This window comes from Bemisia tabaci, chromosome 2 (genome assembly GCF_918797505.1).
Source record: "Bemisia tabaci chromosome 2, PGI_BMITA_v3".
In the NCBI taxonomy this organism is placed as follows: Eukaryota; Metazoa; Arthropoda; class Insecta; order Hemiptera; family Aleyrodidae; genus Bemisia; species Bemisia tabaci.
In genome coordinates this window covers 50,223,889-50,251,289 of record NC_092794.1, presented here as the reverse complement: position 1 = coordinate 50,251,289, position 27,401 = coordinate 50,223,889, and the positions used below count along the sequence as shown (strand labels likewise).

Below are 27,401 nucleotides of genomic sequence, written 5' to 3'. Positions count from 1 at the left end.
CAAATGCGACGATTTGGCTCTCTGAAAACAAATGAGACGCCAGGGCCGGATTAAGGGGGTGGCCACATGGGCCGCGGCCCATGGCGGCGAATATTGCAATTTTTTAAATGTAGGTATAAAAAAAAATCGGATTTAGAAAAAAAATTACAAACGAGGAAAGGCGACAAAATCTCTCATTTCCTAAGAGTTTAATAATTTCTAATTTTGTCGTCTTTCAGTGATACAAGAGACAGCACCTTTAATTAGTCGAGTTAAGAGAGAAACAAAACACGCAATTTGGCCTGAAACGGCGCGACTTAGAGAGAAATGATGACAAGAACCTGAGATTTAAAGGAGAAGCCCTCGCCTCGGTGCGGCGATCGGCATGTAACACATATTAGCGCCTACAAGACTGCACGAATACTTCACGCATTGCATGAAACACAGTGCGGTCATTGCGGTCAGCGTGAAACGGATAGCGCATACAAGAATGCATGAATACCTCACGCATTGCGGCAAACGCAGTGCGATCAGCGTCAAACGCATAGCGCCTACAAGACAGTCGGAATACTTCATGCATTGCGTCAAACACGGTGCTGTCTGCGCGGCGCGGCGGCGGAAGTTAAAATCATTAATCCACATTTGAATCAGTGAGAACGAAAACACACCAACTCGAAAAAATGAAAATAATCAAGACGCACACAAAACTGCACAGTAGGTGAAAATGTTAGCATGAGAGAAAGTTTTTGGTGGCAAAAAGTATTGCATGTGCTATGCGACGTTAAAAAATTTCCGTCGTCATTTTATTTTTTTAAAGAGAAATTGTTTAACGAAGCTGTCCGAAAATTTCACTGGATCTTCTTTGTGCTGCCGATAAAATTCAGTGACATTTTCAAACAGATGTAACCATAAATTTTTTTGTAAAAAAGTAAAACGTCGGCGAAAATTTTGAAATGTCACATGGCGCTTGTAATTTTTTTGACGGAAGGTGACGATTTGTTGCTTGAAAATTTCGAAACATTATGCAGGAAAACACGTGCTCTAAAAAGAACTCCGAAGTCCGGAATGGCAACAGTGAATGGTTTGTTTTGATGATTTGTTTTGGTTTGTGGTGAAAGCAGATAAGTGGGGGTCATGAGGTTATGAATCCTGAAAACTTTTTATTGCAAAATGTGAATTAATTTGTATCGATCCTGCTCTAAAATTGTGCACGCATTTGTGAAGTTGTGTTTAAGTATTTTTTGAATTATCATCATCTGTTGCGTGGAACAATGCGTGAATTTTTTGTGAACAAAATCCTTTCTCATTATCAGTGATAACATTTGTAAACAATGACACCAAACGAGCGAACTTATCGCACAAACCTCGTATTTTTTCTCAAATTGATTTGAAATTCAAAGCTGGAAATTCTTCAGAAAGTAGAACAGCACCATGCCTTGCTCAATAAATTCCAGAGGCACAGCTTTTTGTAAGCTGAACGGCCTGCTCCAATGCCATAATATTTATCATTCGGTTTCACCTTCGATCAAAATACCTAAAGAGATAGCAGGCATAAAATTATGTTGCCGCGGACTGAGCTCAAGTCAAAAAGTGTCCTACAAAAGCTCAAAGAAAGATACGAGCGAATGTTTGCCGAAACAAGCGAAAGTAACAATTTGTGGCGGAGGTATCATGGGCGCAGCAGTGGCGTATCATTTAGCAAAACTAGGATGGGGACCCCATACTCTGGTGCTGGAACAAGGGAGGTAAATAAATTGTATCATTCACTTTTAATGCTCTATCTCGGCTACGCTACATGTCTGGTTCTTATAAATAGGAACAATTCGGAGCCTACAAAATTGGATAGTTTTTAAGATTTAAACTGCTGCTTTGAATCGCATCATAGAATCATACTGTTGCATACAATTTTACAATTGGTTTCGCAATTGGTTTCCCAATCACTTATCAAATTCTGTCATGTTCATACTGAGCACTAATACTTTTTTGCAGACAGTTCCAAGGACACATCAACACTCTTTGGAAAGAAAATCACAAGTACATTTTAACAGAAATTGAGTCGCCGGTGATGGTGATTCCCTCTGGTACCTTACATACAACCAAAATAGCCTCTTGTATTAAATCATTGAATGCCTTGAAGAATTGGTGAAGAAAAAAGAGGGGGGTGTCAGAAGTGCCAATGGAGAAAAGCGATTTAATGGCTTTTTTAGCTTCTTCGTTTATGCTTAACTTAACCAGATGCAAATATCTCAATCTTCAAAAATCATACATAATACCGTATTGATCTACTGCTCTGTTCACGGTCTCCCTCTAAAATGTAGTATTGCAAGTGCTTGTTTTCTTGTTGGCAATACCTATTTTCTTAAATTTTCATCAAGTTATCATTGGTTTATGTACCTATTCAACACTTGTGTTCCAAAATTCAAGCTGATATACCTACATAACATTTCTAGCCGTGGCAAATCAGTTTTTTATGTTCTTGGTAAAGTTTCGTATAATACCTATTTTCTGTTCCTGAAGCGTTGGAGGTGGTACGACATGGCATGCTGCAGGCCTTCTTGGTATTTTTAAGCCCACCCTTGCACAAGTAAAATTATGCCAGTCCAGTGTCGCACTCTACAAAGAGTTAGAAGAGCAAGGGTACCCAACTGGCTGGAAAGAATGTGGAAGTCTCTGTGTTGCAAGGACCTCAGACCGAATGACTGTTTACCGGAGGATGAAAGCTCAATCTGTGTGAGTAGCTCAATCTTTCCCTCTCTTAGAAATTATTTTAGGGTAGGCAAAATTATTATCTACTGAACCACATGTATCCCTTAGAGTAGTCACAAACCTTAAAAAAGTTGTCCGTGGCTTTGATAGGTATACATCTCCAGAATTTTCTCAACATGTGCGAAGGTTTGCCAGTTTTTAAGCATACGGATTTATAAGTGTGATATTTTTTAAGAAGTGCTCTCCGAAATGTGAACTTGTGCTCAGTTTTGCCGGTTTTTCCAGCTTTCAGATTTACAAGTTAGATATTATCAAGATAATGTTCCTTGAAGTTGTGGTTGAAAGAAAAAAGAAGAGTCAAATTAGGTTAAGATCTTGGCAGGTTCAATCAGGAAAGTTCTGATAACTATCAGCAGTGCTTTCGTCCTTTAGTTTCTCCCAATAGTATCTGTTTATATCCAGATTTTGATTGTTTAGAGCTTTAAAATACTTTCTAATGAATTGCTCCATGAAAGAGGAAGGGAGCAAGTGACTCGAGTTCCGGCTGCAGACACACTTGTATCCTCTCATACACTAAATCCTAAACTGCTCTTTTCCAAGCTTTTTTCACTATTCGTTCTCTTCAATGTCATTGTTTCACCCAACCAAACTTGACACCCCTTGACTAAAGGAGTGGGGGCCAGTAAAAATTTTCAAAAGGGAACTATCCTCCCATAATGCATGAGGGTAAGAGAATGTAAAAAGAAAGAAATTCCGAGTCTCTCTCTATCCCCATGTCCAAATGTCCATAGTCAAAATCAAGCCCAAAAAAATTTTGAGATTAAGACTATCCAACTGTATTAACAAATACGCTTTTAAAGTTTTTGAAAATCCCTTAGTCAATATTTTCTTTTATTTCAGATCATGGAACATTCCTTGTGAATTAATAACTCCAGAGCGAGCCAAAGAAATATGTCCTCTCATCAATGTTGATGATTTAAAAGGTGCCCTTTGGATCCCAGGCGATGGAGTGGGTGACCCATACAAAATTTGCACTTCACTCCTTCAGATTGCTCAAGAAAAAGGTGAGAACAACAGGGACAATCATACCAAAAGAAGTTCCAAAGTAGGAAATCATCCATTCTGAAGAAATAATATTACATGAAGATTTTCTAGAGCCCGAGTTCAATGATGGTCTGATTTTTACCTGGCAAATGAGAGGTTTTCCATCTTCTTATTTGCTCTGAAATTAAATGCAAAAAGAAAAATAGTAAATTTTCTAAATGTTCTTGAAGTTTCTCTCTTGATATATTACTAACCAGTTTTTTTTGTAAAAAAAACTTTTAATGCTGTAAATCAAAGAGAGCGGATTTTTAGTTTTGCCAGCGGCCTGTAATTCCTTCTAGCCCCTCTTAATCATCACTATTTGTTAGTGATTGTCATTTATTATTGTGATGTGGAGGAATTTTGATTAATTCGTTTCATTATGCAAAATATGTTTTAGGTGTTCAAGTTATTGAAAATTGCTCAGTGACAGGAATTCGAAGTGAACATAGAAAAGTGAAAGTTATCGAAACAAACTTAGGTGCTGTCGAGAGCGAATTTTTTGTCAATTGCGGAGGTTTCTGGGCACGACACATCGGCCAATTGAGTAAACCCACCGTTAAAGTGCCTGTTCACCCTGTTGAACATTATTATTTACAAACCAAACCTGTGCCAAATCTAGACTCTATGACTCCAGGTATGCTTTTCCAATTGCTGATGATTTTGCTTAACCAGTTTTGGTGAATAAACTTTAAAAATTTGTAATTTGCGTAAACGAGAACTTCTCAAGTTGTTTTTTTACTGGTTTGAGTGATGTAAAGTTACCCTCACCTTGCAAATGCATTTATTGATGAGATGCGGTCTATTTTCCCCGTGCTTCTCAGGAGGTCCATTGATTTTGGTATTTTGTCAAAAAAATGTTTCTGATGCTACAGTACATTGAGCATACAAAAAGAATATGTTCAAAGTTTTTGAGGCAGCCTAAATTACAGACAAAACAGAATTATTTAATGTTTATTCTACTTATATCTACATTGATTGATTCCAGTAGTGATATAGCTGCGCTGTGGGTTCTTAGTAGGCTGAAACCTGATTTAATTCTCTAATTTAAGTACTTGCCTTGTAATTTGGGAGGGTCATTCACTAGGCTTAGATATTTGTAGATATTTTCACCTATGTATTTGTAGATATTTGTAGGGCTTAGATATTGTACTCAATAGTATTGAGTACCTAAAGAAAAATTTTTGCTCATCTTAGGTGTATCATTTATTAATTTTCTCCAGGAGTTAGCAAGAATAGAACCTGGCCTTCTTTTAGTTTCTGCTACTTTCATTTAGTCTCACTCAAATTTTCCTTATAATAACATCATGAATTTCTCGTTATTTTTCAGTTGTTCGTGATCAAGATGGTTATATATATTTTCGAGAGTTGAACGGTTGTTTTCTAGCAGGTGGCTTTGAACCAGTCGCAAAGCCAGCTTTTGAAGATGGATATATTCCAAGTAAGAGTCTCTTAAAATGGTATTATAATTTTCCCGTGTCTTTCACTACTGTGATCTTCATAATTCAAACGAAGAAGCCTCGTTCAGTGAACACAAATTTGCAGTGCTAATTGCGATCATCTCTGTGAAATTAGAAAGAGAGAAAAGAAAAGTTATTCAAACCTATTATTTAAATAAGAATACAATTTAAGTGAAGGTCAAAATAAAACCATGAGAAAATTCACTCTGGAAAAGAATACTAAATTTCAGATTATCTGCACAAAGTGGCAGTTGGCTGATTAGGCCAATAGAAATTTCAGATTCATTACCGATGATTGCAAAAGTTATTAATGATAACTTTTTCTGGTTAAATTAGGGACGATCTCTTTAAGGCTACTTTAATCCTATTTAATATTTCAACATTCTATCACTGGGAATTTGACTCTCAAAAATATTCACTATAGAAAAATCGGTGGTTTAACAATATTTCTGATCCAAAATTAATGATTGCCACTCTCTGTAAAGCTTTTATTTTACTTTAGCCCTGAACGTTTCTTGAAGTTCTGCCATAAGAGCTCTACTGTCAATCAGAAACGTCAGGATCTCTTCGTCAAATTGAAATGTTTCTGATGTGCTCTACATCATACTAAAAGTTGTGTTTTCTCAATAGCTACTCCTGGAGAAAGAAGACTTAGCGAAGATTGGGATCATTTTTTCATTCTTCTCCAAGAAATGCTGCATCGAGTTCCGAGCTTAGGAGATGCCGTTTTAGATAGCTTAACAAATGGTCCTGAGGCATTCTCTCCAGACTGCAAGTGGATTGTCGGTCAAGCACCCGAGGTGTGTCTCTTTTGACGTTAACTGAAATATTAATAACAAAATAACAAAACCAGGCTTGTGTAATATTGAAAAAATAAATTATTTTTAATATAGTTTATTTCATGAGTCCAGAAAAAGAGTCATGAACTTTATGACCAGAGAGAACCTTCTCTGAGTACATAATTGAGTTTTTATTCAATTTATTTATTTATTTTTAAAGAAAATTCACAATAATGGATCAGTTGTGCTAGTCACAGAATTGTATTTTTACGTTTCAAACTTAAATTTTAACCAAAATTATCAAGATCCATCCAAACGCCTTGTTTTTATATCCAATATTAACCGAGATATTTTTTTGAGAAACATAATGAATGATGTCATCCATTACGATTTATTCCACTTAGAATTCATCTATCAGTGATACTACACACATTTGGTAGCTGGAATTGAAACACAGGTTAAACTAAGGTGGAAGAAACCATGGCACCCATCACCATGTTGGACAACGTCATCCGCTTTGCTCTTTGAAGTGCAATATCTCCGTTAATTCGGGATGCGGAAACTCAGTGCAGGAATGGATCATATTGTTTTCTGCTAAAATTATCATAACCCAGTTCTGTGATCAGGGCAACTGACTCATTGTAGCAATAATAATAATAATCCGAATTAGCAATTTCAATGGTGGTTTTCTCTAATACAGTTTTGTCATCTCCTTTTCAGATTAGGAATTATTTTGTTGCGGCTGGCATGAAAACTGTCGGCATCTCTGCAGCAGGGGGTGTAGGTGAAGCAACTGCTGAGTGGATTGTAAACAAGAGAACCAAGTATGATATGTACGAATTAGAAGTCTCTCGTTTCCTAGGGCTGCACAATAATATTAAGTTTTTACGAGATAGAATGAGAGAAGTTCCTGGTAAGTATTCAAATCAAGTCATTTTAATTGTACAGAATACATGTGTCGAGCTTAGCCCAAGACATCACACTTTCACAATGTGATTTACAACAAAAAAAACTACATCTTAGCTCATCACAAAAGTATTTGTACATTACTGTGGGCTTGCCTGCAAAAGTTGCACTCGCAGATAATTTACCCAAAAAAACTGTAAGGTATCCTCACAGGGAAAAAATTATTTTTGCAGATTTTTTAAATCTAACCATGCATAAGTTATAACTAATCTCTCAATATCGCATAGTTTTAACCTGTAAGATTTGTGTCATTCCCATGATAAAAATACGTTTTAAAAAGCATAATTTTCTACTGAGCCTATGAATAGAAACTGATCTTCCGCTGGCATCAGTTGAGATCAGTGAAAAATTCAATTATTTAACCAGCATTTCAACAGCATCAATGGCATTCATATGGTCAACTGTTCTTTTAGATTGAAAGTTTTGGCCTTAAGACTTAAATCATTTTGATTTCAGGACTACATTATAAACTTCAGTATCCGTTCAACGAATTTAAAACCGGTCGGAATCTCCGAATGTCACCAATATACCCCAAACTCAGGGAAGCTGGCGCAGTTTTTGGTCAGGTTATGGGATATGAGAGACCGACCTGGTTCAAACCACCGTCTGCACTTGAGTTCATGCCAAATGGTGTGCAGCCGTTTGAAGTAGCGGAAACTAATACATTTGCTAAGCCTCCTTGGTTTAATGAGGTAATTTTTTGCTTTTTACTTTTTTCAATCAGAGTCCAAAATTCTAGATAAAAATTTGTCTAAATAGCGCTCGTGAAAGATTTCATTTTCAAAATTTGACCTGGACCCTCCTCTTATAGAGGGGGTTATCCCCCCAGACCCTCAACTCTCGTGCCAACAAAAGGATTCTAAGTCTCTTGGCATCTACAAACACATAGGTCTAGAACCACCTATGCTTACAAATTCTTAACAATTCAACAAATTTGTCAATCCTGGTCCTCTAAAACAGGCTGTTTTTCCGAAAGGTGGCAGAGGAGTACGCTGCTTGTCGAGAAACGGTTGGATTAAGTGATTATTCTTCTTTCACAAAACTGGATCTGTGGTCGAAAGGCCGGGAAGTTGTTGATGTTCTGCAATACCTTTGCTCGAATGATGTTGATGTGGCTGTTGGAAGCATTATTCACACCGGAATGCAAAACGATCAAGGAGGCTACGAAAATGATTGTAGTTTGGCTAGGATATCAGAAAATCAGTAAGTGCAGTCTTTCTTACTACATCAGATATTTTTAGCCGAGGATCTTTTCAACCATTCCTTAAATCACCAGGAAAAACTCAGAAATCAGTGTTTTTCAGCCAGCCTGTGAGCTGAAAACCTGGAAATTCAGGGAATTTACAGCGACCTGGAAAAATCATTCAAAGGAAAGGAACTTTGTAAGTAGCGGTTCTGCTCAGGAGCGCAATTTAAAGAAAAAGAATCTCAGTGTAAGTCTTATTCAAAGGTCAGGGATTGAAGAAGCACATGATTGTGGAAACCCTATCAATCATAGTTAAAATGAATGAGAGGTTGTAAAGAGCGTCTCTCAGGTTAGCGACAGTAAAGTCGATGCAAAGCCATAGCCTTTGGTGCTTGTACTCATCGTAAAAGGAAATAAACTCGGTCATTCTATTCAAATTTCCTATTTAGAGCTACGACATGGAAGGCAACTCAACTGCAGATGCAAATCACATCTAATTGGACCCATCATCAGCCTCCTAACTTTCTGTAGGGTAATTCCAAACAGGGTTATTTTACTCAAATGAGTTCTAAGCACCGAAGGCTATGACTTCATGTCAACTTCTCTGTCTCTATATCATAGTTCCGCTCCATCAAAATTTAATCTCAAACGTTTTTACTCCTATGTTTGATGTATTTTTCTTTCTTCTACAGTTATATGATGATAGCTCCGACAATCCAGCAAACTAGGTGCAAAGCGTGGATTCAACACCATTTGCCAGCTGATGGATCTGTTTCCTTATCTGACGTAACATCAATGTTCACTGCCATTTGTATCATGGGTCCGTTTACCAGGGTCCTACTTCAAGAACTCACCGATACAGATCTCAGCCCTAAATCCTTCCCATTCTTCACGTACAAAGTATGTCAGAGTTTTAATTTCCAAAAATATTATCTGAATTTTGTTAATTGCCATCTTTATTTGGATTGTTCATTCATTATTAATGATATCAGGATTGACTATCTCATTCCACCTGCCATTCTTTGAGAATAGGATCATAGGAAGCAAAAAGGACTTTGTATAAACCATAGAATTTGATTGCTCACACTGAAAATGTAGACAATATCCCCTAAATATGCCAATATTTCTGTTTATTATGTATTGTTCCTCATTTTTGCCTAGAGCTGACCTTATTTTAATCAAATTTCATCTTCTTTTACCTTGCAGGAAATGGATATTGGGCTAGCCAATGGTATCCGCGTGATGAATCTTACGCACACCGGAGAATTAGGTTACGTTTTGTATATTCCCAATGAGGTGAGTGCTCAGTTTTATTACTCATTATTATTATTTTTTGCTTCAGAACAAACTTGTGCCCACGGTCTTGATTTGGTTTCATGAATTTTCCATTCTTTCTTGTTTTTATCTAATTCCAAGTTAGCACCCCAAAAATGGACGTACTATTGCAAATTTGAGTTTTATTTGCTTCTTCTTTTAAATTCAAATCCATACCAAATTATTCAAATTTTATTCTCATTGGAGAAATGAATAATACTTTTTCTTCTGCTTCCAGTTTGCGCTTCATGTATACAACTGTTTAATTCATGCTGGAAAGAAGTATGAAATTCGCCGTGCAGGTTATTACGCTACCAGAGCACTTCGTGTTGAAAAATTTTACGCTTTTTGGGGTCAAGATTTAGATACCAGCACAACTCCGCTAGAATGTGGTCGAACTTGGCGTGTCAAATTTGAAGTTAGTATTTCTGTTGTTAATTCTTATCATTTTGTCTACATGCATTCGATTGTGAGAATAAAGAGTAGAACCAAATAGATATAATCTTTTTTTTGTCTGCAAGAAAGTGTTGAGTTGGTTTTCTTATAGCTCTCAGGTAAGATTTCTTGAATTCAAGATTCAACTTGATTTTCGCATTGAAATAGTATGAAGAGCTGTTTACTTGTAACAGTATATTGAATTTACTTTGCAGCTGGAGAAGGAAAATGTTCTACGCCTGACATGATAATTAAAAAGATCAATGGAAAACTTCTCATATTTAATTTCAAAAACTATGATTTGCCCAAAAAAAGCAAACAGCAAATACAACAAAATTTCTCGGGAATGAGCATTAAAGGAACAAAGACAGCAGCAAATTGCTACAAAATAAGAAAAGGATAAAATTGATTACAAAAGGGTAATTTGTTCTCTTGTATTGTTTAAATACTTTTATTTTCTATATTCCATCCGTTATCTCTTTTTAAATTTATGAGATTAAAATCAAAATATGGAACAAGAGTTCATGAGGGGCATTAAATGAAAAAAAGCAGATCATTTCAAATTTGTATTTTTATTTTTCACAGAAAAAATTCATTGGTCGTGATGCACTGCTAAAACAAAGAGACGAAGGAGTGAAGAGAATGTATATTCAGCTTCTCCTTCAAGATCATGACCCAGAAACAGACTACTGGTCGTGGGGTGGAGAACCAATTTACCGAAACGGCAGATATGTTGGCGCAACAACTACTACCGGCTATGGCTACACCTTCAAACAACTTGTAAGTTTCTTTTGTATTAAAAGATTAATATCTATACATTAATTAATAAAACAGGAAAAACATGAAAAAAACCGTATCAATGTAATGTAAGAATGAGGAAATCTCATCAGCACTGATTTTAGGTAGCAATTTTAAAGGAACAAAGCCGGTTAGGAAGTTTCTATAATTGATACTTCGTAGTGAGTGATCATGTTTCTTCAGTATTGAAAGAGTCTGAATGTGGGTTTCCGTAAGTGGTTGGATGTATTTCTAAATTTTGTTGATCAGAAAGTGCTCTTTTTCAGGTTTGTTTGGGCTTCGTTCGAAACTTCGATGACCAAGGTGTGAGACAGAGAGTAACCAATGACTACATTCTCTCTGGCAGCTATGAAGTAGACATTGGTGGTATTCGCTACCCGGCCAAAGTCAACCTTCACTCTCCGATTTTGCCGACGAAATATCCTGACCAAGAGCGGGAGTCTTACTTCGCAACTCGTGATAAAATGGTTACCGAACCTATCCTTCGCCAACAGCAATAATCTTCCTTTTGTATTTTTTTATTCTAAAATAAATTTGTTGATTTATAAGTTGGTTGTCTCATCACTTTATCACCCTAATTACATTTTGCGAATCTGAGCTTAAAATTTTCAGAAAAGCTTTGCATCAAACTGGTTCCATGACATTAAATTAGCATTACATTTTGATGAAATGAGCAACAATTGATAATTCAGCAAGTATAATTGATGGATGGACGAAGAAAATCATAAGTCAGGATACGCTATAACAAAATACCTTTATAGTTGGTTGGTTTTGACTAATTTAATTAGCTTATACATTTCAAAATCCACATTCCTAATGTGATGCTGTAAACCGAGGACCAACCAGATCAAATTTAGTACAAAAAAACCAAAGCAAATTTCGAAGAATAGTGAGTCAAGGGCAGTTCCAAGCTCAACTAATTGCACCTCATTACAGCAAATTTTTCACAAATAATCATGCCAAAATTTGGCATAAATTAAGAGGGAAATTCTATTGCAATTTTTGATTCTGATAATATTTCGATTAAACACTGTCAGGAAAAAATTGCAACAATCAAAAAATTCAATCCCAACTTATTGAAATTCTTCGACTCTTCAGCTTGTTTTTGGAAGAGGAAAATTTTGTTGGAAGAGAGATGTTGGACCAATCCTCAGAAAACCCACTAAAATTCTCCTTCAGCAGGTCAATTTTCCAAGTCCTCTTTGAAGACTTTTGATTTTAACAGCCAGACGAGGTCACATTCTAGCTGGAAGAGATGGCAACAGAGAAAACGTCATCGTAGCTGCTAGCTTTCTTTAATCACTCAGTTCCTCTTCATCGCTGAAGTAAGAATTTTTCTTGAACTTTTTCCTCTTTGCAAACTGCTGTGGTTCTCCCTCTGATGTTGATGAAGGCCCACCAGTTTTGTTTGACTCTGCTTGCTCCCTCTGAAATGGAAAATTTTTCTAGCATTAATCAAACACTCAGAAATCACTCCACGTCAGAGGTGGAAAATTGTATGAAAGTTCATACTTAGAATGAAATTTCACAAAATTTTTCAAAACTTCTGCAAAGGACTCAGTATATCAAGAGACCCATAGAAACAGTAAAATTTCAATTTTAAAATTGTGAAAAAAAAAAAAATTGTGAGTAAATTTCGAAGTTTCTTATCAAATTCTCAGATAATTGTTGCCGGTTGCATACGCACCACACATCCCCTAAAAATCGTTGAAAATCATTCTGTGAAATTTCTTTTTGCATTTCTGCTCCACATAATGATTTAAAATGTCACATAGTAATCAAATGCTAAGAGTTATTTAATGGAGAAAACCTTATACCCCAAAGAATCCTCTTTTCTAAATGCTTGAGCTCACTAGCAGAGAGCCTGCATTAGAAATTGACAATGGATGCTAAAATTACACAGTAGGGCGATATCCTCATTAACAATTGATTTTCGAATTTACAATTGCAACGATTGTTTTCTACAATAAATTTTCAAATGGAAACAAATAGCACAGTATGTTAAAGTTCTCGAGAATGAAGTTCTTAAATTTTCCATTCCCTGCAACTTTAGTGATATCTACAGAGAAATGTTCTGTTGAAAAACTGGGAAAAACTTGATTTTTTTTTTTTTAATTTTGAATGAAAAACAATGACTGTTTGTATTTTCTAATTCATTCTCTGGCTCAAAGTCACTGCGGACTGGCGAATAAAAAAATAATATTGTCGCTCTGGAGGAAAAGAAGAGACTAGTAGTTTTCAGCAATTTATTCTTCGATGAGTTACCTGATTTTTGTGGATATTTTTACAACTGCAGTTGCCTTCCTTATCGGTTGTAATTATTGATGCACCAAACAGCATAACTCTCTGACAAGAAAATTGATGCTTTGATGTACTTCTCTCTACAAGGAGAATATCAATTTTGTACTGAAATTTAATGCAAGTTGGCAAAATCACCAACACTCAGAAATTTTTTGGTTCCCTGTTGATTTCCAGGAATTTCCTGTTCTTCCAGGCTCTAGCCTCCACTCAACATTTAAAACTGTGGCGAAGATGAATACATTTGACAATGCCTCTAGCATAGGCAGATGATGGAAACTAATCAACTTATCTATTCAGATGATTAGAAAGGAGTTGGTAAATTACCTCCATCTGAATTGCTGCACTTAGGGTTTCTAAGTCTGGTTCTTCCCCTTCAGACTCCTCGCTGGTTTCACCATTTACAGGTTTCGGTTTTTTCCTTTCTTCTCGCCAATCATCATCATCTGAATCAGCAAGGTATTGTTTCATCTAGGGAAAACAAAATAAAATGATAAATCTATCAGAAAATATCTTTGAACGAATCAATATGGAATGACAGTAGCTGGAAATGTTGGTAGTAGGAGTTGAACTCATTTTTTGTCCTACACATTCTCATGTCAGGTTTAAGTGTCTATCATCTGCTCTGAGGGTAAACATGTAGTTGTTTGATTAAAAATAATGTAGATATAATCTGCTATGACTTTCAAAGGATGTCTCATGGGGCCATTCATAGAATACTCAATGCTAATTTTTAAAACAATTTTAAACAAACAGTAAAAGCACTTGGTAAAATGGTTAACATTTACTTTTGTAAAACTCACCACTTTCACTTCTTATAAATGTGATAAAAAGTGAAAGTGGTGAGTTTTACAAAAGTAAATTTTAACCATTTTACTTGATGCTTAATTTCGGATTTTCTTACCGCCCTACGTAGTGCTTTTGTGATGTAGGGCCCTTTACTTTAATATGTACAAACAAAATGGTGTGTCCCTCTCCTGGACTTCTCCTTCCTCTAGGGCATTATGTTTTCTGAATGATCCCTTAGGACATAGATATATCGATGGTGAAACTGCAGAAATGCTTGTCTCTGTTTATGATGTGGCAGACTTCTTGTTGTACTTTATTTTCTACATGGAAAACTACTAATTGTCATTTCTTAAAAATGCCGATGTTCTTTCTTCTCCATGTTAAGAATATTTTGTAAAAATTCCAGGTCATGATGATGGTTCGTTCTCCTTTTACGAAATAAAGTAGGAGAGGAGATTTTTAAACACCGCAACCTAGGTACGCATTTTTGCAGTTTCATCGTCGATTTGTGATAGATACTTACATTTTCTGACATTTCCTTTTTCTTTCTAACTTTCTCTTTCTTGGGCGGTGGCTCTCTCTCACCGAGTGCATTCTTTGGGCATTTATAACTCACATGACCTTCCTCCCCACACTCGTAGCAGGAGCTCTTGTCTGTGTAAACTTGTTTTCGGATGAATTCTGCACTCCTCCCATTATCTTTAGCGATACTGCTTTTGATGGTTCTACCAAACATCTGTAAAGTTACAGGCAAGCGATGTAATTATAGAGGGCTTAGAGATCACTGTTTGAAAGCTGGGTCAAGTTTCAGTTAGAGAAAAGCTTGACTATAAACTGGATAGGAAAGTTAGTAAAACAAGAAACTAATTAAATTCAGTACCTATGATCTCGGTTATTTTTTTTTGTTTGAATTGCTATTATTCGTAATAGAGGTATAATTATATTACATCATGTTTTCAGACTTTACAGGTCTTTAAAAATGTTTACTTATCACGTGACGGACAATATTACAACAATAAAACACTCTGATCAGATGATAAAAAAAAAAATTGGTTTCTTGGTTATTCACATTGCATGACCATAGCACACAAGAGCTCCATTATTGTAGAAGTTTTGAATTATTAAGAACCTTTGCTTACATCTTTCATATTTGTTTCTTTTACACAATGGTGAGCGTCCTCTTTGTTCAAAAATAGGATGAACGCAACACCTTTACTACGCCTCTTGATGCGGTCTTTGACGATGGTGACCCTGAAACAAAAAGGCCCAATTGGTTAAAAAATTCAGTTGTACCAAAACCAAAAAAAGCCTTGGATAAATTTTTGGGGAGTGGCCTTAAGTTTAATTGAAATTTTTACAAATCATAATAAAATGTTTCAAGATTTTTTGATCCATGAAAGATATTAGGTGTGCAAAAACTTAAAAAATTCAGTGAGTTCATGACATAAGGGTGTTGGGAAAAATGGCAGTGGAAGTCTGGCTTTCAATCACTTCACCTTTACCATTAGTACACTTAGTTGCAATATGGAGAGTGAACAGTGGGGAATTGTTCACTGTCATTAAGACCGCGTTAAACAGAAAGGAACCAAGCCACATCAGCTATAATTGGGCAATTTAATTTTTTACATGAAAACGGTTTTGTGGATTTCCGTGGAAATTTCAGCTAATTTTCTCTATAGCGCAAAGCTAGTTCCTGGAAATTTTTAGAGGAATCCAGAAAAATGTTCTCTTGTAGAAAATTTAATGGGCCCGTTAAATTTGGCGATAGCTGATATGGCTTGGTTCCTCTTTGTTTAACATGCTCCATTAGATGATCGCTACACTTGCTAACTGATCAAACTGTTTCAGTTTGACCGGTGGTGTAACTACAAATGTATGGGCAATCATAGATCAAAAAACAATTTTCATCAAATCAGATTCTGCTCAATGATTAAGTAATTACAAACATAGCACCAACGATAAATGCTTGTGCTACGGTATGATGCGCAGGCTCTCATGTCCAGGAATTTGAAGCGCCTCACGAGGTTATGCTGTGTACCGTCCGCTGAATGCCCAGCTAGCTGCCCTGTTGGCATACGGCACCACGCCTAGTGCACGCAACTCGCCGGGGCCGGCTTCCAGCATCGATACCCAATGCTGACGTGCCGTCCAGGCTAGCATAACGCCCTGATGCTGAGGTTTGATTGCTGAGGCAGCCCGGCCCTGGGCGCTGGCGTCCGACATGTCGGAATGAGATCGCTTCGGCATCATGAAGCCATGCTAGGTGTTGGCTTCGCCAGATTAAGTTGCCTTGCAGGCAAATGTGACCCCCCGGCGCACTGTCCGATGGGGCATCAAAGTCCGCACCGGGTACCTGCCTTGCACAGCGATGCCGCTGCATTTATGATGCTGCCTCAGTTCTAAGTCCCTGCCCAGGACCGTACAGAAGAATGGATGATGGAAATGTCAATTGGAGATAATTGAGTACAAATTTTGAGAAAACTTACTTGACAACTTTACCATACTTTTCAAATAATTTATGCAGATCATTGTTTGTCAAAGAAAAAGGAAGATTCGAAACATAGACTGTGCTTCTGCTCGGGGCTAATTTGTTAGACATTTTTAACAACCTGGAAACTTTTGGAGTACTGTTCTATCAACCATTTAAAAATTGATGAGCTGAATAGTTTATACACTGAGGAACTAGGAAAATTCGAAACACAAAGTAGAGAACACAAAATTGACAAAACCACGAAACCAAAGACAAAACTCATGCGGACCTGGACTTTTATCAGAAAGTGTGTTTTTGTTTACATCTTTCTGTGATAACGTTTCCAATGATGTAATGTTGAGATGTCAAATTTTTTCAACTATTCCTTACTGAATCACTGAATGAGCGATGAATTGAATAGAAACTCGATACTTTAAAAATGGACAATTTGAACTTTATTAATCACTTTTAAAAAGTTAATTTGATTATTTGAAAAAGGGAGAAAATTTTGATACACTGTTGCTTTCGGCATTTCTTCACTGAAGCTAGATCAATTTGAGTTTGGTGTTTTAACACACTTGGCGTTTACTCATCGCAAATTCTGATCAGCTGTGCTGTGTCAGTTCGCGAATTGACTTTTTCAGCTTTTTGTGAAATAAATAAAGGTTTGGTAATTTCTAAATGTTGTGTTTACTAAGTACAGCTGCCATTAAGTCTCTTTGATCTAATTATTCCAATCTAAGGTGAGTAAGTGACAGTTTTCTGTACCAAAATGCAATCTAAGTTCTGTGGTGCCATCTTCAATTCAAGGCTTAACCTTCAAGTATTGACTAAATACTATTATCAAGTAACATTACTGATTCATCACCACATTCTCTTGTTATAATCTCTCGTACTTTACTCTTTTCTATGTTTTCAATTCTCCTCAAAAAGCAATTGCACCTCTCATGGAAATTCAGTTCAGGGATCAATGGCTCGTCGAGCAAAGCTCGTCATGTTGGGAATACACCCAGAAGATGAGTAATGGAGTGATGGACTTCACTTCCTTATCAGCACGCAACTAATCATTGATGTGTAATTTACTTGGATGGATTAGACCAATTGCTGTCCCAAATTTTCTTCCGTCTGTAATCTATTAACTTAGTCCTAAGGTGTCAATACATGTCACCTTTGCTCGTCGTACGTTGAGAGAAAAGTCAATTACTTTTTTTGTCACCACTCATTAATGGTGCCATCGATTGCATGTGTTAACCTGTTGAGTGGTGCTGGTTCAAAGCTAGTCAAAGATTGACTTTAGTCTTAATATTCAATGGGCGAGCTCTATCCAGTAATGTTCCTATAATGTCAGACCTATTTCAAAAGATCGTAGATGTTACTGTACTAACTTAACATTAATGGAACTGTGCTAAATTTCAGCGTTCCAAATGAATTTCAAAGCTTGCTCCCACTGAGATAATATCTTTTCTGATTCTTTTGTTAGATATTCTATCTTGCTCAAAGATCAAAGGGCGAATCATTTGGAACCCGCTGTAAAATTGTGCTGATTTGAGTGGTACGTGTGTTAAAATTATGGCTAACTTAGGGTATTAATGGCTAGGTTCATTAGATCTACTTCCTTTAAAAGTTGCTACACGTGAGTTTTCGCACTTATTCACATTTTTACATCAGGTGCCATGTTGCTTCTTTTTGACCTCGTTCTTTCAAATGCTAGAGCTCTAGCTTTGATTAGACTAATGTTTATCGATGGCTAAATGGACTTTTAAAAACTCCGATAAAGTTCTATTTTTCTCAAGACAAGTTAATCAAAATGGGTCTGTGATATTTTTTGTGACCTCCTCCGAGTGAGTGGAGAGAATTCTCTAAAAATTTGAATAGAAACTTTTGATTGGTTTCCATAAAGGAAATAAAACATGAGCATAGACTTACTACATCCCAATCCGTGTTACGCATTTTTCGACTTTAGTCATCGATATGCTGAACCATACTTAGCTCCACATACCACACTTCTAGAAAACTTATTCTTGTTTTTTTCTTTTTGTCACCAGATTTTGAGAAAATGGCTGCAGGACCATCATTGCAGGTAAAATATAAGTCAAAGCGGTTAAAAATAATAATAATTTAAATATAATTTCTCTGTCAATGCCCAGTGACCTTTTTTCCAAGCTATTCTCTCATTTGCTTATGGCTAGCTGTGTCACTACTAACAGACGCCTGTGAATCAAAGCTCATTGTCTGACTGTCATCTCAAAATTGTTTGACATTGGCGCTTTTATAGATTCAACAAACTGTATGAGCAAGAGTTATGTGTCCACAAAAATATCAAATAAAACAACTAAGTGCACTAGAAACGTCTAAATACATGTCAATCAGGCCCTCTCTCTCTCTTTCTCTCCACCTCTCCCAGATTTAACTCTTGAGTCTCAGTAGTTCAAATGGAGCTGGTCATTTCAGACAATAACAGCCTCATTGGTGTTAATCCTTAACGAAACAATGTATACTGATTACTCACTGACAAGGATTCTTTTGAAGAACCCAATCCTGCACTTGCCATTGTCAGCTATGAAGATTCTATCGGTTTCTTTAATTGCTGGTGCAATGACAATGATGTATGCAATAATTTAAGTACACCCACTAGGCAAATGTAAAAAATAACAAGAATCTCAATTCCTCAATTTTGTAACAAATAAAAACATAATCTGCACTGCGTATTAATCTTGTTATTATAAGCTGCATTGTTTTCTTTTTAAAAAGAAATCTTGATCCCTAATTAACTCAAGTACTCACCTAATTTATTATTTTATTGTATTGATTTTACAAATTTATGTCTGTTTCAAACCAGAAAGCAATAGACTTGGTCACACAAGCCACCGAGAAGGATCGGGAACAGAAATATGAAGAAGCCCTTCGTCTTTACGAACATGCCGTAGAATATTTCCTCCATTCAATTAAATGTAAGGAGCAGTTTTGTCTTATCTCCTCTCTCAATCTATAAGGGTATGGCTACCCTAAAAATAAAAGAATCAACAGTCATTCAAGTAGGTATGAAGGCCAGCACCTGACAGCTGCTCAACCCGTCACAGTTCCTGCGAATTACTTTTTTGCCAATGATCCACCCCACCTTTTTTTTGCCGGCCAGAGCAAAATCAAAGAATGCCAAACAAAATACAATATCCATTTGAAAACACTTAGCTGAAACATTCAACTCTAATACAAGGCCAAAACGCCAAAATATTTTTTCCCTGAAATTTCTTGGGATAAAATTTCAAGAACAAATTATTTTTGCCTTTTTTTTTTAGTTTTTTAGTGTCCAAATTTGCTAGAGATTGAGAAAATTCAATAATTTATTTTTGTTTTTAGATGAAACAGCTGGTGAAAGAGCGAAAGAAAGTATCAGAGCAAAATGCTTCCAATATTTGGAGAGGGCTGAAAAATTAAAGGAATATTTGAAGAAAGGCAAACAACCTGTGAAAGATGGAGAGTCAGTTTCAAAGTAAGTTTAATTTTAGTTCATGCATGGTAGCTCAATTTTAAAGGTCTATAGTTTACAAAAATAATCAGTCTTAGCCAGTCATCAAATTCTGTAGTGTGATATATTACTCTAAGCTTGGGTCTGGAAGCTCTTAACAGCCATTTTTTTCAGGTTTTTCAAGTTATTGTTGTTTTTCAAACCAGAATTCAAGAGAGTATCAGGGCAATTTGGCATTTATCAAATTCTCTACTGTTGCAAAGAAATGATTCCACAATGCAGTCTAATGCCAACCTTTGCTCTGAAACTTGCAAAAACGATGTATGATGGTAATTATGAGCATTCAGTGGATCACTAAAGGAAGTACAAATTTAAGCATTTTAAGCACAAATTTATGCAGCATACTGGCATATTTTTCTCTTCAAAATATCATGTAGGACATAATTTGCACAACGAAAATCACTAAAATCAATTCCCAACCAAGATATTAACATTTTAATTTAGCATTTGTTACATAAAATTAGAATTTCCCGCTCTCATGTAAAACTAGTTTACTGGAATCAAATTGCGCAATACAGCGGTTTTGGCATGCTTCTGAAACGAGCATTGTTCCCTCCCTGCTCTGTGTTGTCTAAGTGTTAATAATATGCAGTCCTGAACTAAAGCGCTCAGATTAAGGTTGGCATCTTTTCATACCGCAAAGACTATCACAGTAACGTTTAAGGTACGATTTGACTCGATTAGATTATGGTTTTTTCTATGAGCGGGAAGTTAAAGTTCATGCATCAATAAACACTAAATCTCTGCCAAGAGTCGATTTCAATCATTTTCATTGTACAAATCGCATTCTACATGAAACTTCGATGAGAAAACATATATCATGATGGCTTGACGAACCTTGTGTAGTGGTCCGCTGTATCCAACAAAAATGAATTGCTCTAAATTTAAAAATCCACCTTAATTGAGACCGATAATACTTAAAGAGTACAAGAAGTCAGAAGGCGGAAGAATATAAGCTGTAATATTTTAATTCAATTATTTTATGTATATTTTAATTTATGACCATTGTGTTAACTAACATTAAAATGAAAGTCTCTCCCATCTCAAATGACACAAAAACTTCTTTTTGTGAATTAACAGTTATGTAGAAAAAATGTCAATAGATCCAAACATCTAATTTTATTTTCACGAAATCCGTCTCATTCCTTTCATAATTTTTTTAAAGGGGCAGCTCCAAGAAGGGAGAAGACAGTGATAGTGACTCCGATGACCCGGAGAAAAAGAAATTACAATCTAAACTCGAAGGCGCCATTGTTGTTGAAAAACCGTGTGTCCAGTGGTCGGACGTAGCTGGGCTGGAAGGAGCCAAAGAGGCTCTCAAGGAAGCTGTCATCCTTCCAATCAAATTCCCTCATCTTTTCACTGGAAAAAGAATCCCATGGAAGGGAATTTTACTGTTTGGAGTAAGTATTCAAAATTTATTCTCAATATTCCTCATCAACTTTTGTTTTCAATGCAACAGATTTGCTTCTTTAGTCAACTTTGCAAACAGCTGTATTTTGAAACAATTAGGGAGAACCGAGAATAATCGAGATTTCTGTTGTTTTTTGAGCTTTTCATGGCTCTAGTGCTGGCCTTGATGCACCTACATGAAAAATGGGGTATCATTTTCTTAGAAAAGTTTATCAGCTAAGTTTTGATTTGACTATTTTTTTGATGATGCATTTTTGATCCTAATGAGAGTTGATGTTAGTCCTTGCTGTTGGTGGAACAGCTTCTGTAGGCATCATGCGTGGAAGAATCAGATTGTAAGGCTTAAAAGTAAGCAAGTATGTAATGCTGGTCAAATGAGGTGCCTCAGAACCGACGTATGTAGTCTCAAGCTCTCTCATGTCTCAGCTTTTTAGCAAGATTTTTTGTATTGCTAAAAAATTGTTTGTTCTTCCGAAAAGTTAAACTTACTCATCAAGATGCATCCTAAAATTTTTGACTTTTAAACTTTGCTCCCTGAAACTAGTCAATTATACATCAAAAACTTTTGTAAGCTACTTTAAAAATGTATTAATCAAAGTTTCTTTTTACCTTGCAGCCACCCGGAACAGGAAAGTCATATCTTGCAAAAGCTGTAGCAACTGAAGCAAACAATTCAACATTCTTCTCGGTCTCATCCTCAGATCTTGTATCAAAATGGTTAGGAGAGTCAGAGAAACTGGTAAAGAATCTTTTCGAACTGGCACGACAACATAAACCTAGCATTATCTTTATAGATGAAGTAGACTCTCTGTGTTCGTCCAGATCCGATAATGAGTCAGAATCTGCCAGGCGAATCAAAACTGAGTTTCTTGTGCAGATGCAAGGTGAGCCTTTGTGATTTTTTCAGTTTGTCCTAAATGAAGTTAAAGGGGATGGCAACCCTAAAATCGGTAATGAGATTGTTTTAAAAATTGAAGCGGGATGGTATGAGAAGCAAAATGGCTCTGTCCCGAATGAAAAATTCGCAAAATCAGCAGAGATATGAAAGATTGTAAGAAAAAGAGGTTTGAGGTTTTATTCCTCCATAAAACTTAATGCTAAGAACAAAGTTTGGCGTCTAATTTCATGTTCAAAATATTTTTGCCACCTTGAATTCTCGGACGGAAAACATTTATCACCATCTGAATTCAATCTAACATCTACCAATTTTTTACCAGAATGCAGCTCTGTGCATTTATGTTAAACTCAGAGCAAAAGAAACTGCTTTAGGTCAAACTGCATGTATGTATTTAGGAAAAAAATAATACAACTCTTTAGTAGTAAGGGTGAACAATCCTGCTTTATTCAAGGGCTCAACATCGGCCTGCAGGGGTGCATAAAGTTTCAAAATTCCCACTCTTCGCAGCGATCTGACTTTTTTGCCGCATGGTCATATTTCCAATTCATCTCAAGCCTTAAAGCCAAGCATCAAACTTTTTAGCAGAATACCTGGTTTGACAATAAAGTGTCCAATTTGTCCCACTGTTTCAAAATATCAAGAAAAAAATGCTCATCATTTTTTAAAGTTGCCTCACAACCCAACATTTGCCTTACCTTTGCTGCGATCCTGAGATCATGAGACTAGACATTCTCTGCATCCTTGTTGGCCTCATTCTACAACCATCGTAAGGTTGAATTGCATGGGTCTAACTGTTTCTATTGTATATCTTCATAATACTCTTAACCTAATTTTTTTTTTCTTATAGGAGTGGGTAACGACAATGATGGAATATTAGTTCTGGGAGCGACAAATATTCCATGGGTTTTAGATGCTGCAATTAGGAGAAGGTTTGAGAAAAGGATTTACATTCCTCTCCCAGAAGAGCATGCCAGACTATTTATGTTCAAACTTCATCTTGGGAACACATCTCATTCCTTGACGGAGAATGATCTTAAAACATTAGCGTCCAAAACAGAAGGGTAAGCAAATTTCATGCCTTTGTTTTACTCCGTCATATACTGTTCCAGATCAGAACTTACTTTCTCAGAGGTTTCCAAATCTCAAGAGGAAAAGGAGCAGCCATGGATTGTAGCTGAAATCTTGTCTTAATTACTTATAAAACAGACAGTTACAAATTTGGTTTTTTTTCAGTTTAAAATAAAGAATTTCATCAATATGCAAGTGTTTTTGGAGACTTTTTGGTGTTTTTGTATCAAATTTTATACGCTAAATTGTACACGCATCGGAAAACTAAGTAGAAGGCAGGTAACAAAACATGCACAAAAGTTTTATGAAATGCGCAGCTCAACAAAACAGCTAAGCTGGGTTGCATGTTGTCACCAATGTGTTAAGCATGTTTCAGAAGTAGCTCATTCACACTCCACTAAAATCGCTATGATGGCAATCCTCTGAGTCTTCTCGGTTCAATCTCTACAATGCAGAAATATGAAGCACATCGAACATCATGCTGGATCTATCATTTCTGAATTCTGAATTTACACATTTTTACAATAATCAACCCTAATCCTAAATGAGCTTGTTCAGTAATTTTAATTCTTGCATTTATGAAAATTCTAGAGGCTCACCAAGGTTTTTCTAAATTTTTTAACGATATCAACAAATGATCAATTTGTCTGTAAGTTACATTCCAACTTATCTATGCCTAATGTTTATTACATGTTCTCTTGAGCAGATACTCAGGTGCGGATATAAGCATCGTAGTGCGAGATGCGTTGATGCAACCTGTCCGCAAAGTCCAAACTGCAACGCATTTCAAGAAAGTGAGTGGGCCATCTAGGAAGGATCCCAATGTCATCGAACACGATTTGTTGTCACCTTGCTCACCAGGCAGTGAAGGAGCTATCGAAATGTCGTGGATGGATGTACCCGGGGATAAACTTTTGGAGCCTCCTGTTACAATGGTGAGTCGCAATTCGATATTTTCATTGTGTATCTTTGGTGCTAGTGTTGTACCCTTTACCTGTGATCAAATTGAACCTAACACAACATACTCAAATCGGTAACCTGTGAAATATCATGGTTTTATATCCATGGTAACACCCTTACTGAAAAGAATAAGTCGAAAATAAAAAATTTTCATTTTACCTTTTCATTACTCAAGATTTATTTTACTAGTAGATAACTAATTGCTCAATTGCAACACTTCAAATATTCGATTATGTCAAATTATTTGGAGAAGAACTGATCAAAATGTTCCCTTGCAATTTTGTGTAATTTTTTAGAAGGAGTCGAGAAAACTCACAAAAAATATTATAGAAACTATTGGTCAGTTTCCTTTAAAAAAAATACCACATGAACAAAGACTCAAACAACATTACCGTATCGAATTTCCCTCTCCGCAGAATTTTTGAATACTTATCTTTTCATGCTCTTGTAATTTTATATCTCACAGCCTGCTGAATTTCCTCATAGTATCTAATTCTCATAAATTTTTCATAATTTTTGCAAAGCTAAGTATTTTTGACCAACTCATCTCAACGACAAATGCACCTTATCTGTTATCGTAGATACTTTGCCAGATCTCATCTAGACTGGCTATTCAATGGGTTTTTTTTTTTTTTTACATTAACAGTCGCAAGTATAATGTAAATAACTTTAATTAAGATCAATTTTTTCCCCTTAAACCCTGTTGTTCCCTGTTTCTACCATTCATCATTCAATGTGTCTATGTTTCAGAATGATATGCTGAGGTCACTAGCAACATCCAAACCCACAGTTAATAGCGATGACATGGCACGACTCGAAAAATTCAAAGAAGATTTCGGACAGGAAGGTTAATTCATCGACCAATTTCAACCTGGAAGAAGGACAGAACTTTGATATGCTTTCCTGTTGCTTTTTTATTATGTTCAGTTAAGCACCTTTCATTTTAGGTACTTAACTCTGTTTATTTATTTTTTAACAGCACAATTCAATATCTGAACTCGCGATATGTTCATGGAGAAGAACACGATTGTACATGCCTGAAAAATAGAGCACTGTTTCAGTTTGTTTTTACCTGAAATTACATGAGTAGCCACAAGAATGCCTGTGATTTAAAGAAGTGCTTTAAAACTTCAACGTTACCATCCCGAGTTTGTTGTAATTCTCGATCACCTGTAATTTTTGATCATTGTAAAGTATTGAATGCAAACGATCATCTTCGACAGGTTTTTCTTTGTATTACCTTCTATCTACAGGATAACTATTTAAAATTCATGTTAAACTTTTTATCTTGAGATCTTATCTTCGAAGCACTACTTTGCATGTGAGTTTGGTATACCAGTAATTAAGGAAGACTTTTACATTTCTTATGGCAGAAGCATCAAATTCCTCAAATTTCTGAAGGATATGTTTGAATTAGATCCTACATTCTTGATAAGGTATCACCAAAGTAGTCAGGTAATATTTTGAGTGCAACAAAAAACGTACCCTTTTCATTTTCAGATGGATATTGTCAAGTAAAAACCGAGATGGTAGAAGTCTTGCCCCCAAAAATAACCAGCGATTTAATTTGACCCTAGATCTAACATCTAAAAAATGTTTTAGAACTAGGTTAAAATTGTATAAAAATCACGCCTGTGTAAATATCTTCTTTTATGTCGGTTCATCATTCACCACTGGCGCAGGTATTAGTATTTAAATTTTTTACTTTGTTTCTCTGCCAAAAACATTAGCATTTGAAGACAAGAGCATCTTAACCAGAGGAGAGAAAATAAAGAAAAAAAGGAATACAATTACTGTCTTGTAAAGTATGTATTATATTTAATGCTTGTAAATATTTATTTTTTTAATTCTATATTTTTTTATTTGTTATTCAGCAGAAAGAGAAAAATTATTTGAGATACTGGCTGAGAGAACAGGGCTAACAAATCTGTACGCATGTATGTAGGAAAATCACATCATGTGCTAATAATAGTGCTAAAAGAGACTGTTCAAACAAAAATCTAGAAACTTTGAATCCATTAGTTAATGTTGACGGGCGTTAATCATCATTTTAATTTTTTAATGTATTTCACCCTCTCACAAGGCTTCGCAACTCACTCGAATATTAAAACACAAAAAATCTGAAGCTTCATTTTGGATTAATATTTGGACATCAATGGAGCGAAATGGATCCATCTCTGAAGAAAATTTTGCAAACAGCTAAAAGTTGAACGGATTACCTTCGTCGGTATTTCCATGATCAGAATGAGTCATTGATGTTTCTGTTGAGCGTTGTTGATCTATATCAAGAGGCACTGCTGTCTTTTGATTAACATAAATCGCGAGCAGAGTACCAAATGAATGTTTTTTTATGTTCTGTTTGCGATTTATGTTGATCTAAAAGTAGGAGTGTCTCTTAATATTGATCAGCAACTTTCAACGGTCGCATTGAAAACCCATTTTCTTGGAGGAAACCAGGCGTTTTTTATACTCAGGCGCCATATTGCCTAGCTTTATCAGCCTTTTCATATTGCAGTATAAAATAGAAAAAATTACTGTTCCATAGCATATTTCTGTTCAGATTTTATTTTAGTCATTGTTATTGACTTGAAAATATTCGGAAAATGGATTCATTTTTTTTTCATTTTGGCAATTTGCGCATGTTAGATCATACTAAGTCAGTGAGAGTTTCTCTTAGATGTTAAGTTTTATTTTCCTGATCTACTGAGCCCCGTACTTTTGTTAATAACTTTTGTAATAAAATGTTTATCTTTTGTGAATGACAAAATCCAAAGAATTTTTATTCTCCTTTACATAATAACGTCATGGTTTAATTTCCAGAGAAATACTTGCAGTAGCGTCTTTTCGTTCCAGCCTGTGAGGATGATGCAATTGATGGTTCAAAAGCTCTCTTTTGAATACACTTTTATGTACACATACAAAGAGTATGTTCTCCACTTGAAAAATCCTTAATTTTTTCACCTTTTCACAATTAATTTGTATGCCCTTGGGACTCTCCAAGGATGAGAAATTCAATTTGAGGGATAGAAAACATCTACTCTTTTCCCCCATACCTGAATTCCATGAATTTCAGAAATCAGTGAAAATTATTTCTGACTTAGCTGTATTTATATGCAGTTATACAATAGCACAAACAGGAGGATAAAAATTGGCTGGAAATATTAATAATTCAAACCAATCGATCAATTTCAAATTTTTAATGTAATAAATTGATCAAACAAATTCTTCTTTACAAAGGGAAAACACGAAGGAAAAAAACTTAAGAGAATGAAA

At 35.8% G+C, this 27,401-nt stretch overlaps 3 protein-coding genes across 4 annotated transcripts; 2 read left to right on the top strand and 1 right to left on the bottom strand.

The window, feature by feature from the left end:
• Positions 1–1,096: 1,096 nt before the first annotated feature.
• LOC109044108 (pyruvate dehydrogenase phosphatase regulatory subunit, mitochondrial) lies at positions 1,097–11,254 on the top strand. Its single transcript, XM_019061645.2, has 14 exons — positions 1,097–1,724; positions 2,497–2,709; positions 3,586–3,749; positions 4,169–4,405; positions 5,099–5,209; positions 5,859–6,028; positions 6,728–6,920; positions 7,430–7,665; positions 7,950–8,176; positions 8,852–9,059; positions 9,366–9,455; positions 9,712–9,891; positions 10,494–10,688; positions 10,973–11,254. Exons 1-14 carry the CDS (start codon positions 1,411–1,413, stop codon positions 11,204–11,206), a joined length of 2,772 nt encoding a protein of 923 aa, XP_018917190.2. The 5' UTR covers positions 1,097–1,410; the 3' UTR covers positions 11,207–11,254.
• Positions 10,462–16,598, bottom strand: LOC109044112 (zinc finger CCHC-type and RNA-binding motif-containing protein 1). The gene is made up of 5 exons (XM_019061649.2): positions 16,280–16,598; positions 14,933–15,044; positions 14,317–14,529; positions 13,332–13,475; positions 10,462–12,133 (listed from the first exon to the last, which is right to left on the bottom strand). The coding sequence occupies exons 1-5, from the start codon at positions 16,390–16,392 to the stop codon at positions 12,002–12,004; spliced, it is 714 nt and encodes a 237-aa protein (XP_018917194.1). The 5' UTR covers positions 16,393–16,598; the 3' UTR covers positions 10,462–12,001.
• A 244-nt stretch (positions 16,599–16,842) lies between these two features.
• On the top strand, positions 16,843–26,895 carry Vps4 (vacuolar protein sorting 4). Of its 2 annotated transcripts, XM_019061648.2 has the most exons (10): positions 16,843–17,006; positions 17,744–17,815; positions 18,309–18,343; positions 19,103–19,214; positions 19,621–19,753; positions 20,955–21,192; positions 21,819–22,086; positions 22,948–23,161; positions 23,875–24,103; positions 24,879–26,895. In XM_019061648.2, the coding sequence occupies exons 3-10, from the start codon at positions 18,320–18,322 to the stop codon at positions 24,978–24,980; spliced, it is 1,320 nt and encodes a 439-aa protein (XP_018917193.1). In that variant the 5' UTR covers positions 16,843–17,006; positions 17,744–17,815; positions 18,309–18,319; the 3' UTR covers positions 24,981–26,895. The 2 variants fall into 2 exon arrangements, with proteins under 2 accessions (XP_018917193.1, XP_018917192.1); XM_019061647.2 differs by lacking the exon at positions 17,744–17,815.
• Positions 26,896–27,401: the final 506 nt, after the last annotated feature.

Bases quoted from the DNA above. Each gene is read 5' to 3' on its own strand.
- LOC109044108 (XM_019061645.2), top strand. From the start codon at position 1,411: ATGCCTTGCTCAATAAATTCCAGAGGCACAGCTTTTTGTAAGCTGAAC. The intron at 1,725-2,496 runs GTAAATAAATTG...CTGTTCCTGAAG, and splicing joins CTGGTGCTGGAACAAGGGAG to CGTTGGAGGTGGTACGACAT. The intron at 2,710-3,585 runs GTGAGTAGCTCA...CTTTTATTTCAG, and splicing joins AGGATGAAAGCTCAATCTGT to ATCATGGAACATTCCTTGTG.
- Vps4 (XM_019061647.2), top strand. From the start codon at position 18,320: ATGGCTGCAGGACCATCATTGCAG. The intron at 21,193-21,818 runs GTAAGTATTCAA...TTTACCTTGCAG, and splicing joins AGGGAATTTTACTGTTTGGA to CCACCCGGAACAGGAAAGTC. The intron at 24,104-24,878 runs GTGAGTCGCAAT...TCTATGTTTCAG, and splicing joins TGGAGCCTCCTGTTACAATG to AATGATATGCTGAGGTCACT.
- LOC109044112 (XM_019061649.2), bottom strand. From the start codon at position 16,392: ATGTCTAACAAATTAGCCCCGAGCAGAAGCACAGTCTATGTTTCGAAT. The intron at 15,045-16,279 runs GTAAGTTTTCTC...TTTTTGTTTCAG, and splicing joins AAGTATGGTAAAGTTGTCAA to GGTCACCATCGTCAAAGACC. The intron at 12,134-13,331 runs GTAATTTACCAA...TTTCCATTTCAG, and splicing joins GTGCAGCAATTCAGATGGAG to AGGGAGCAAGCAGAGTCAAA.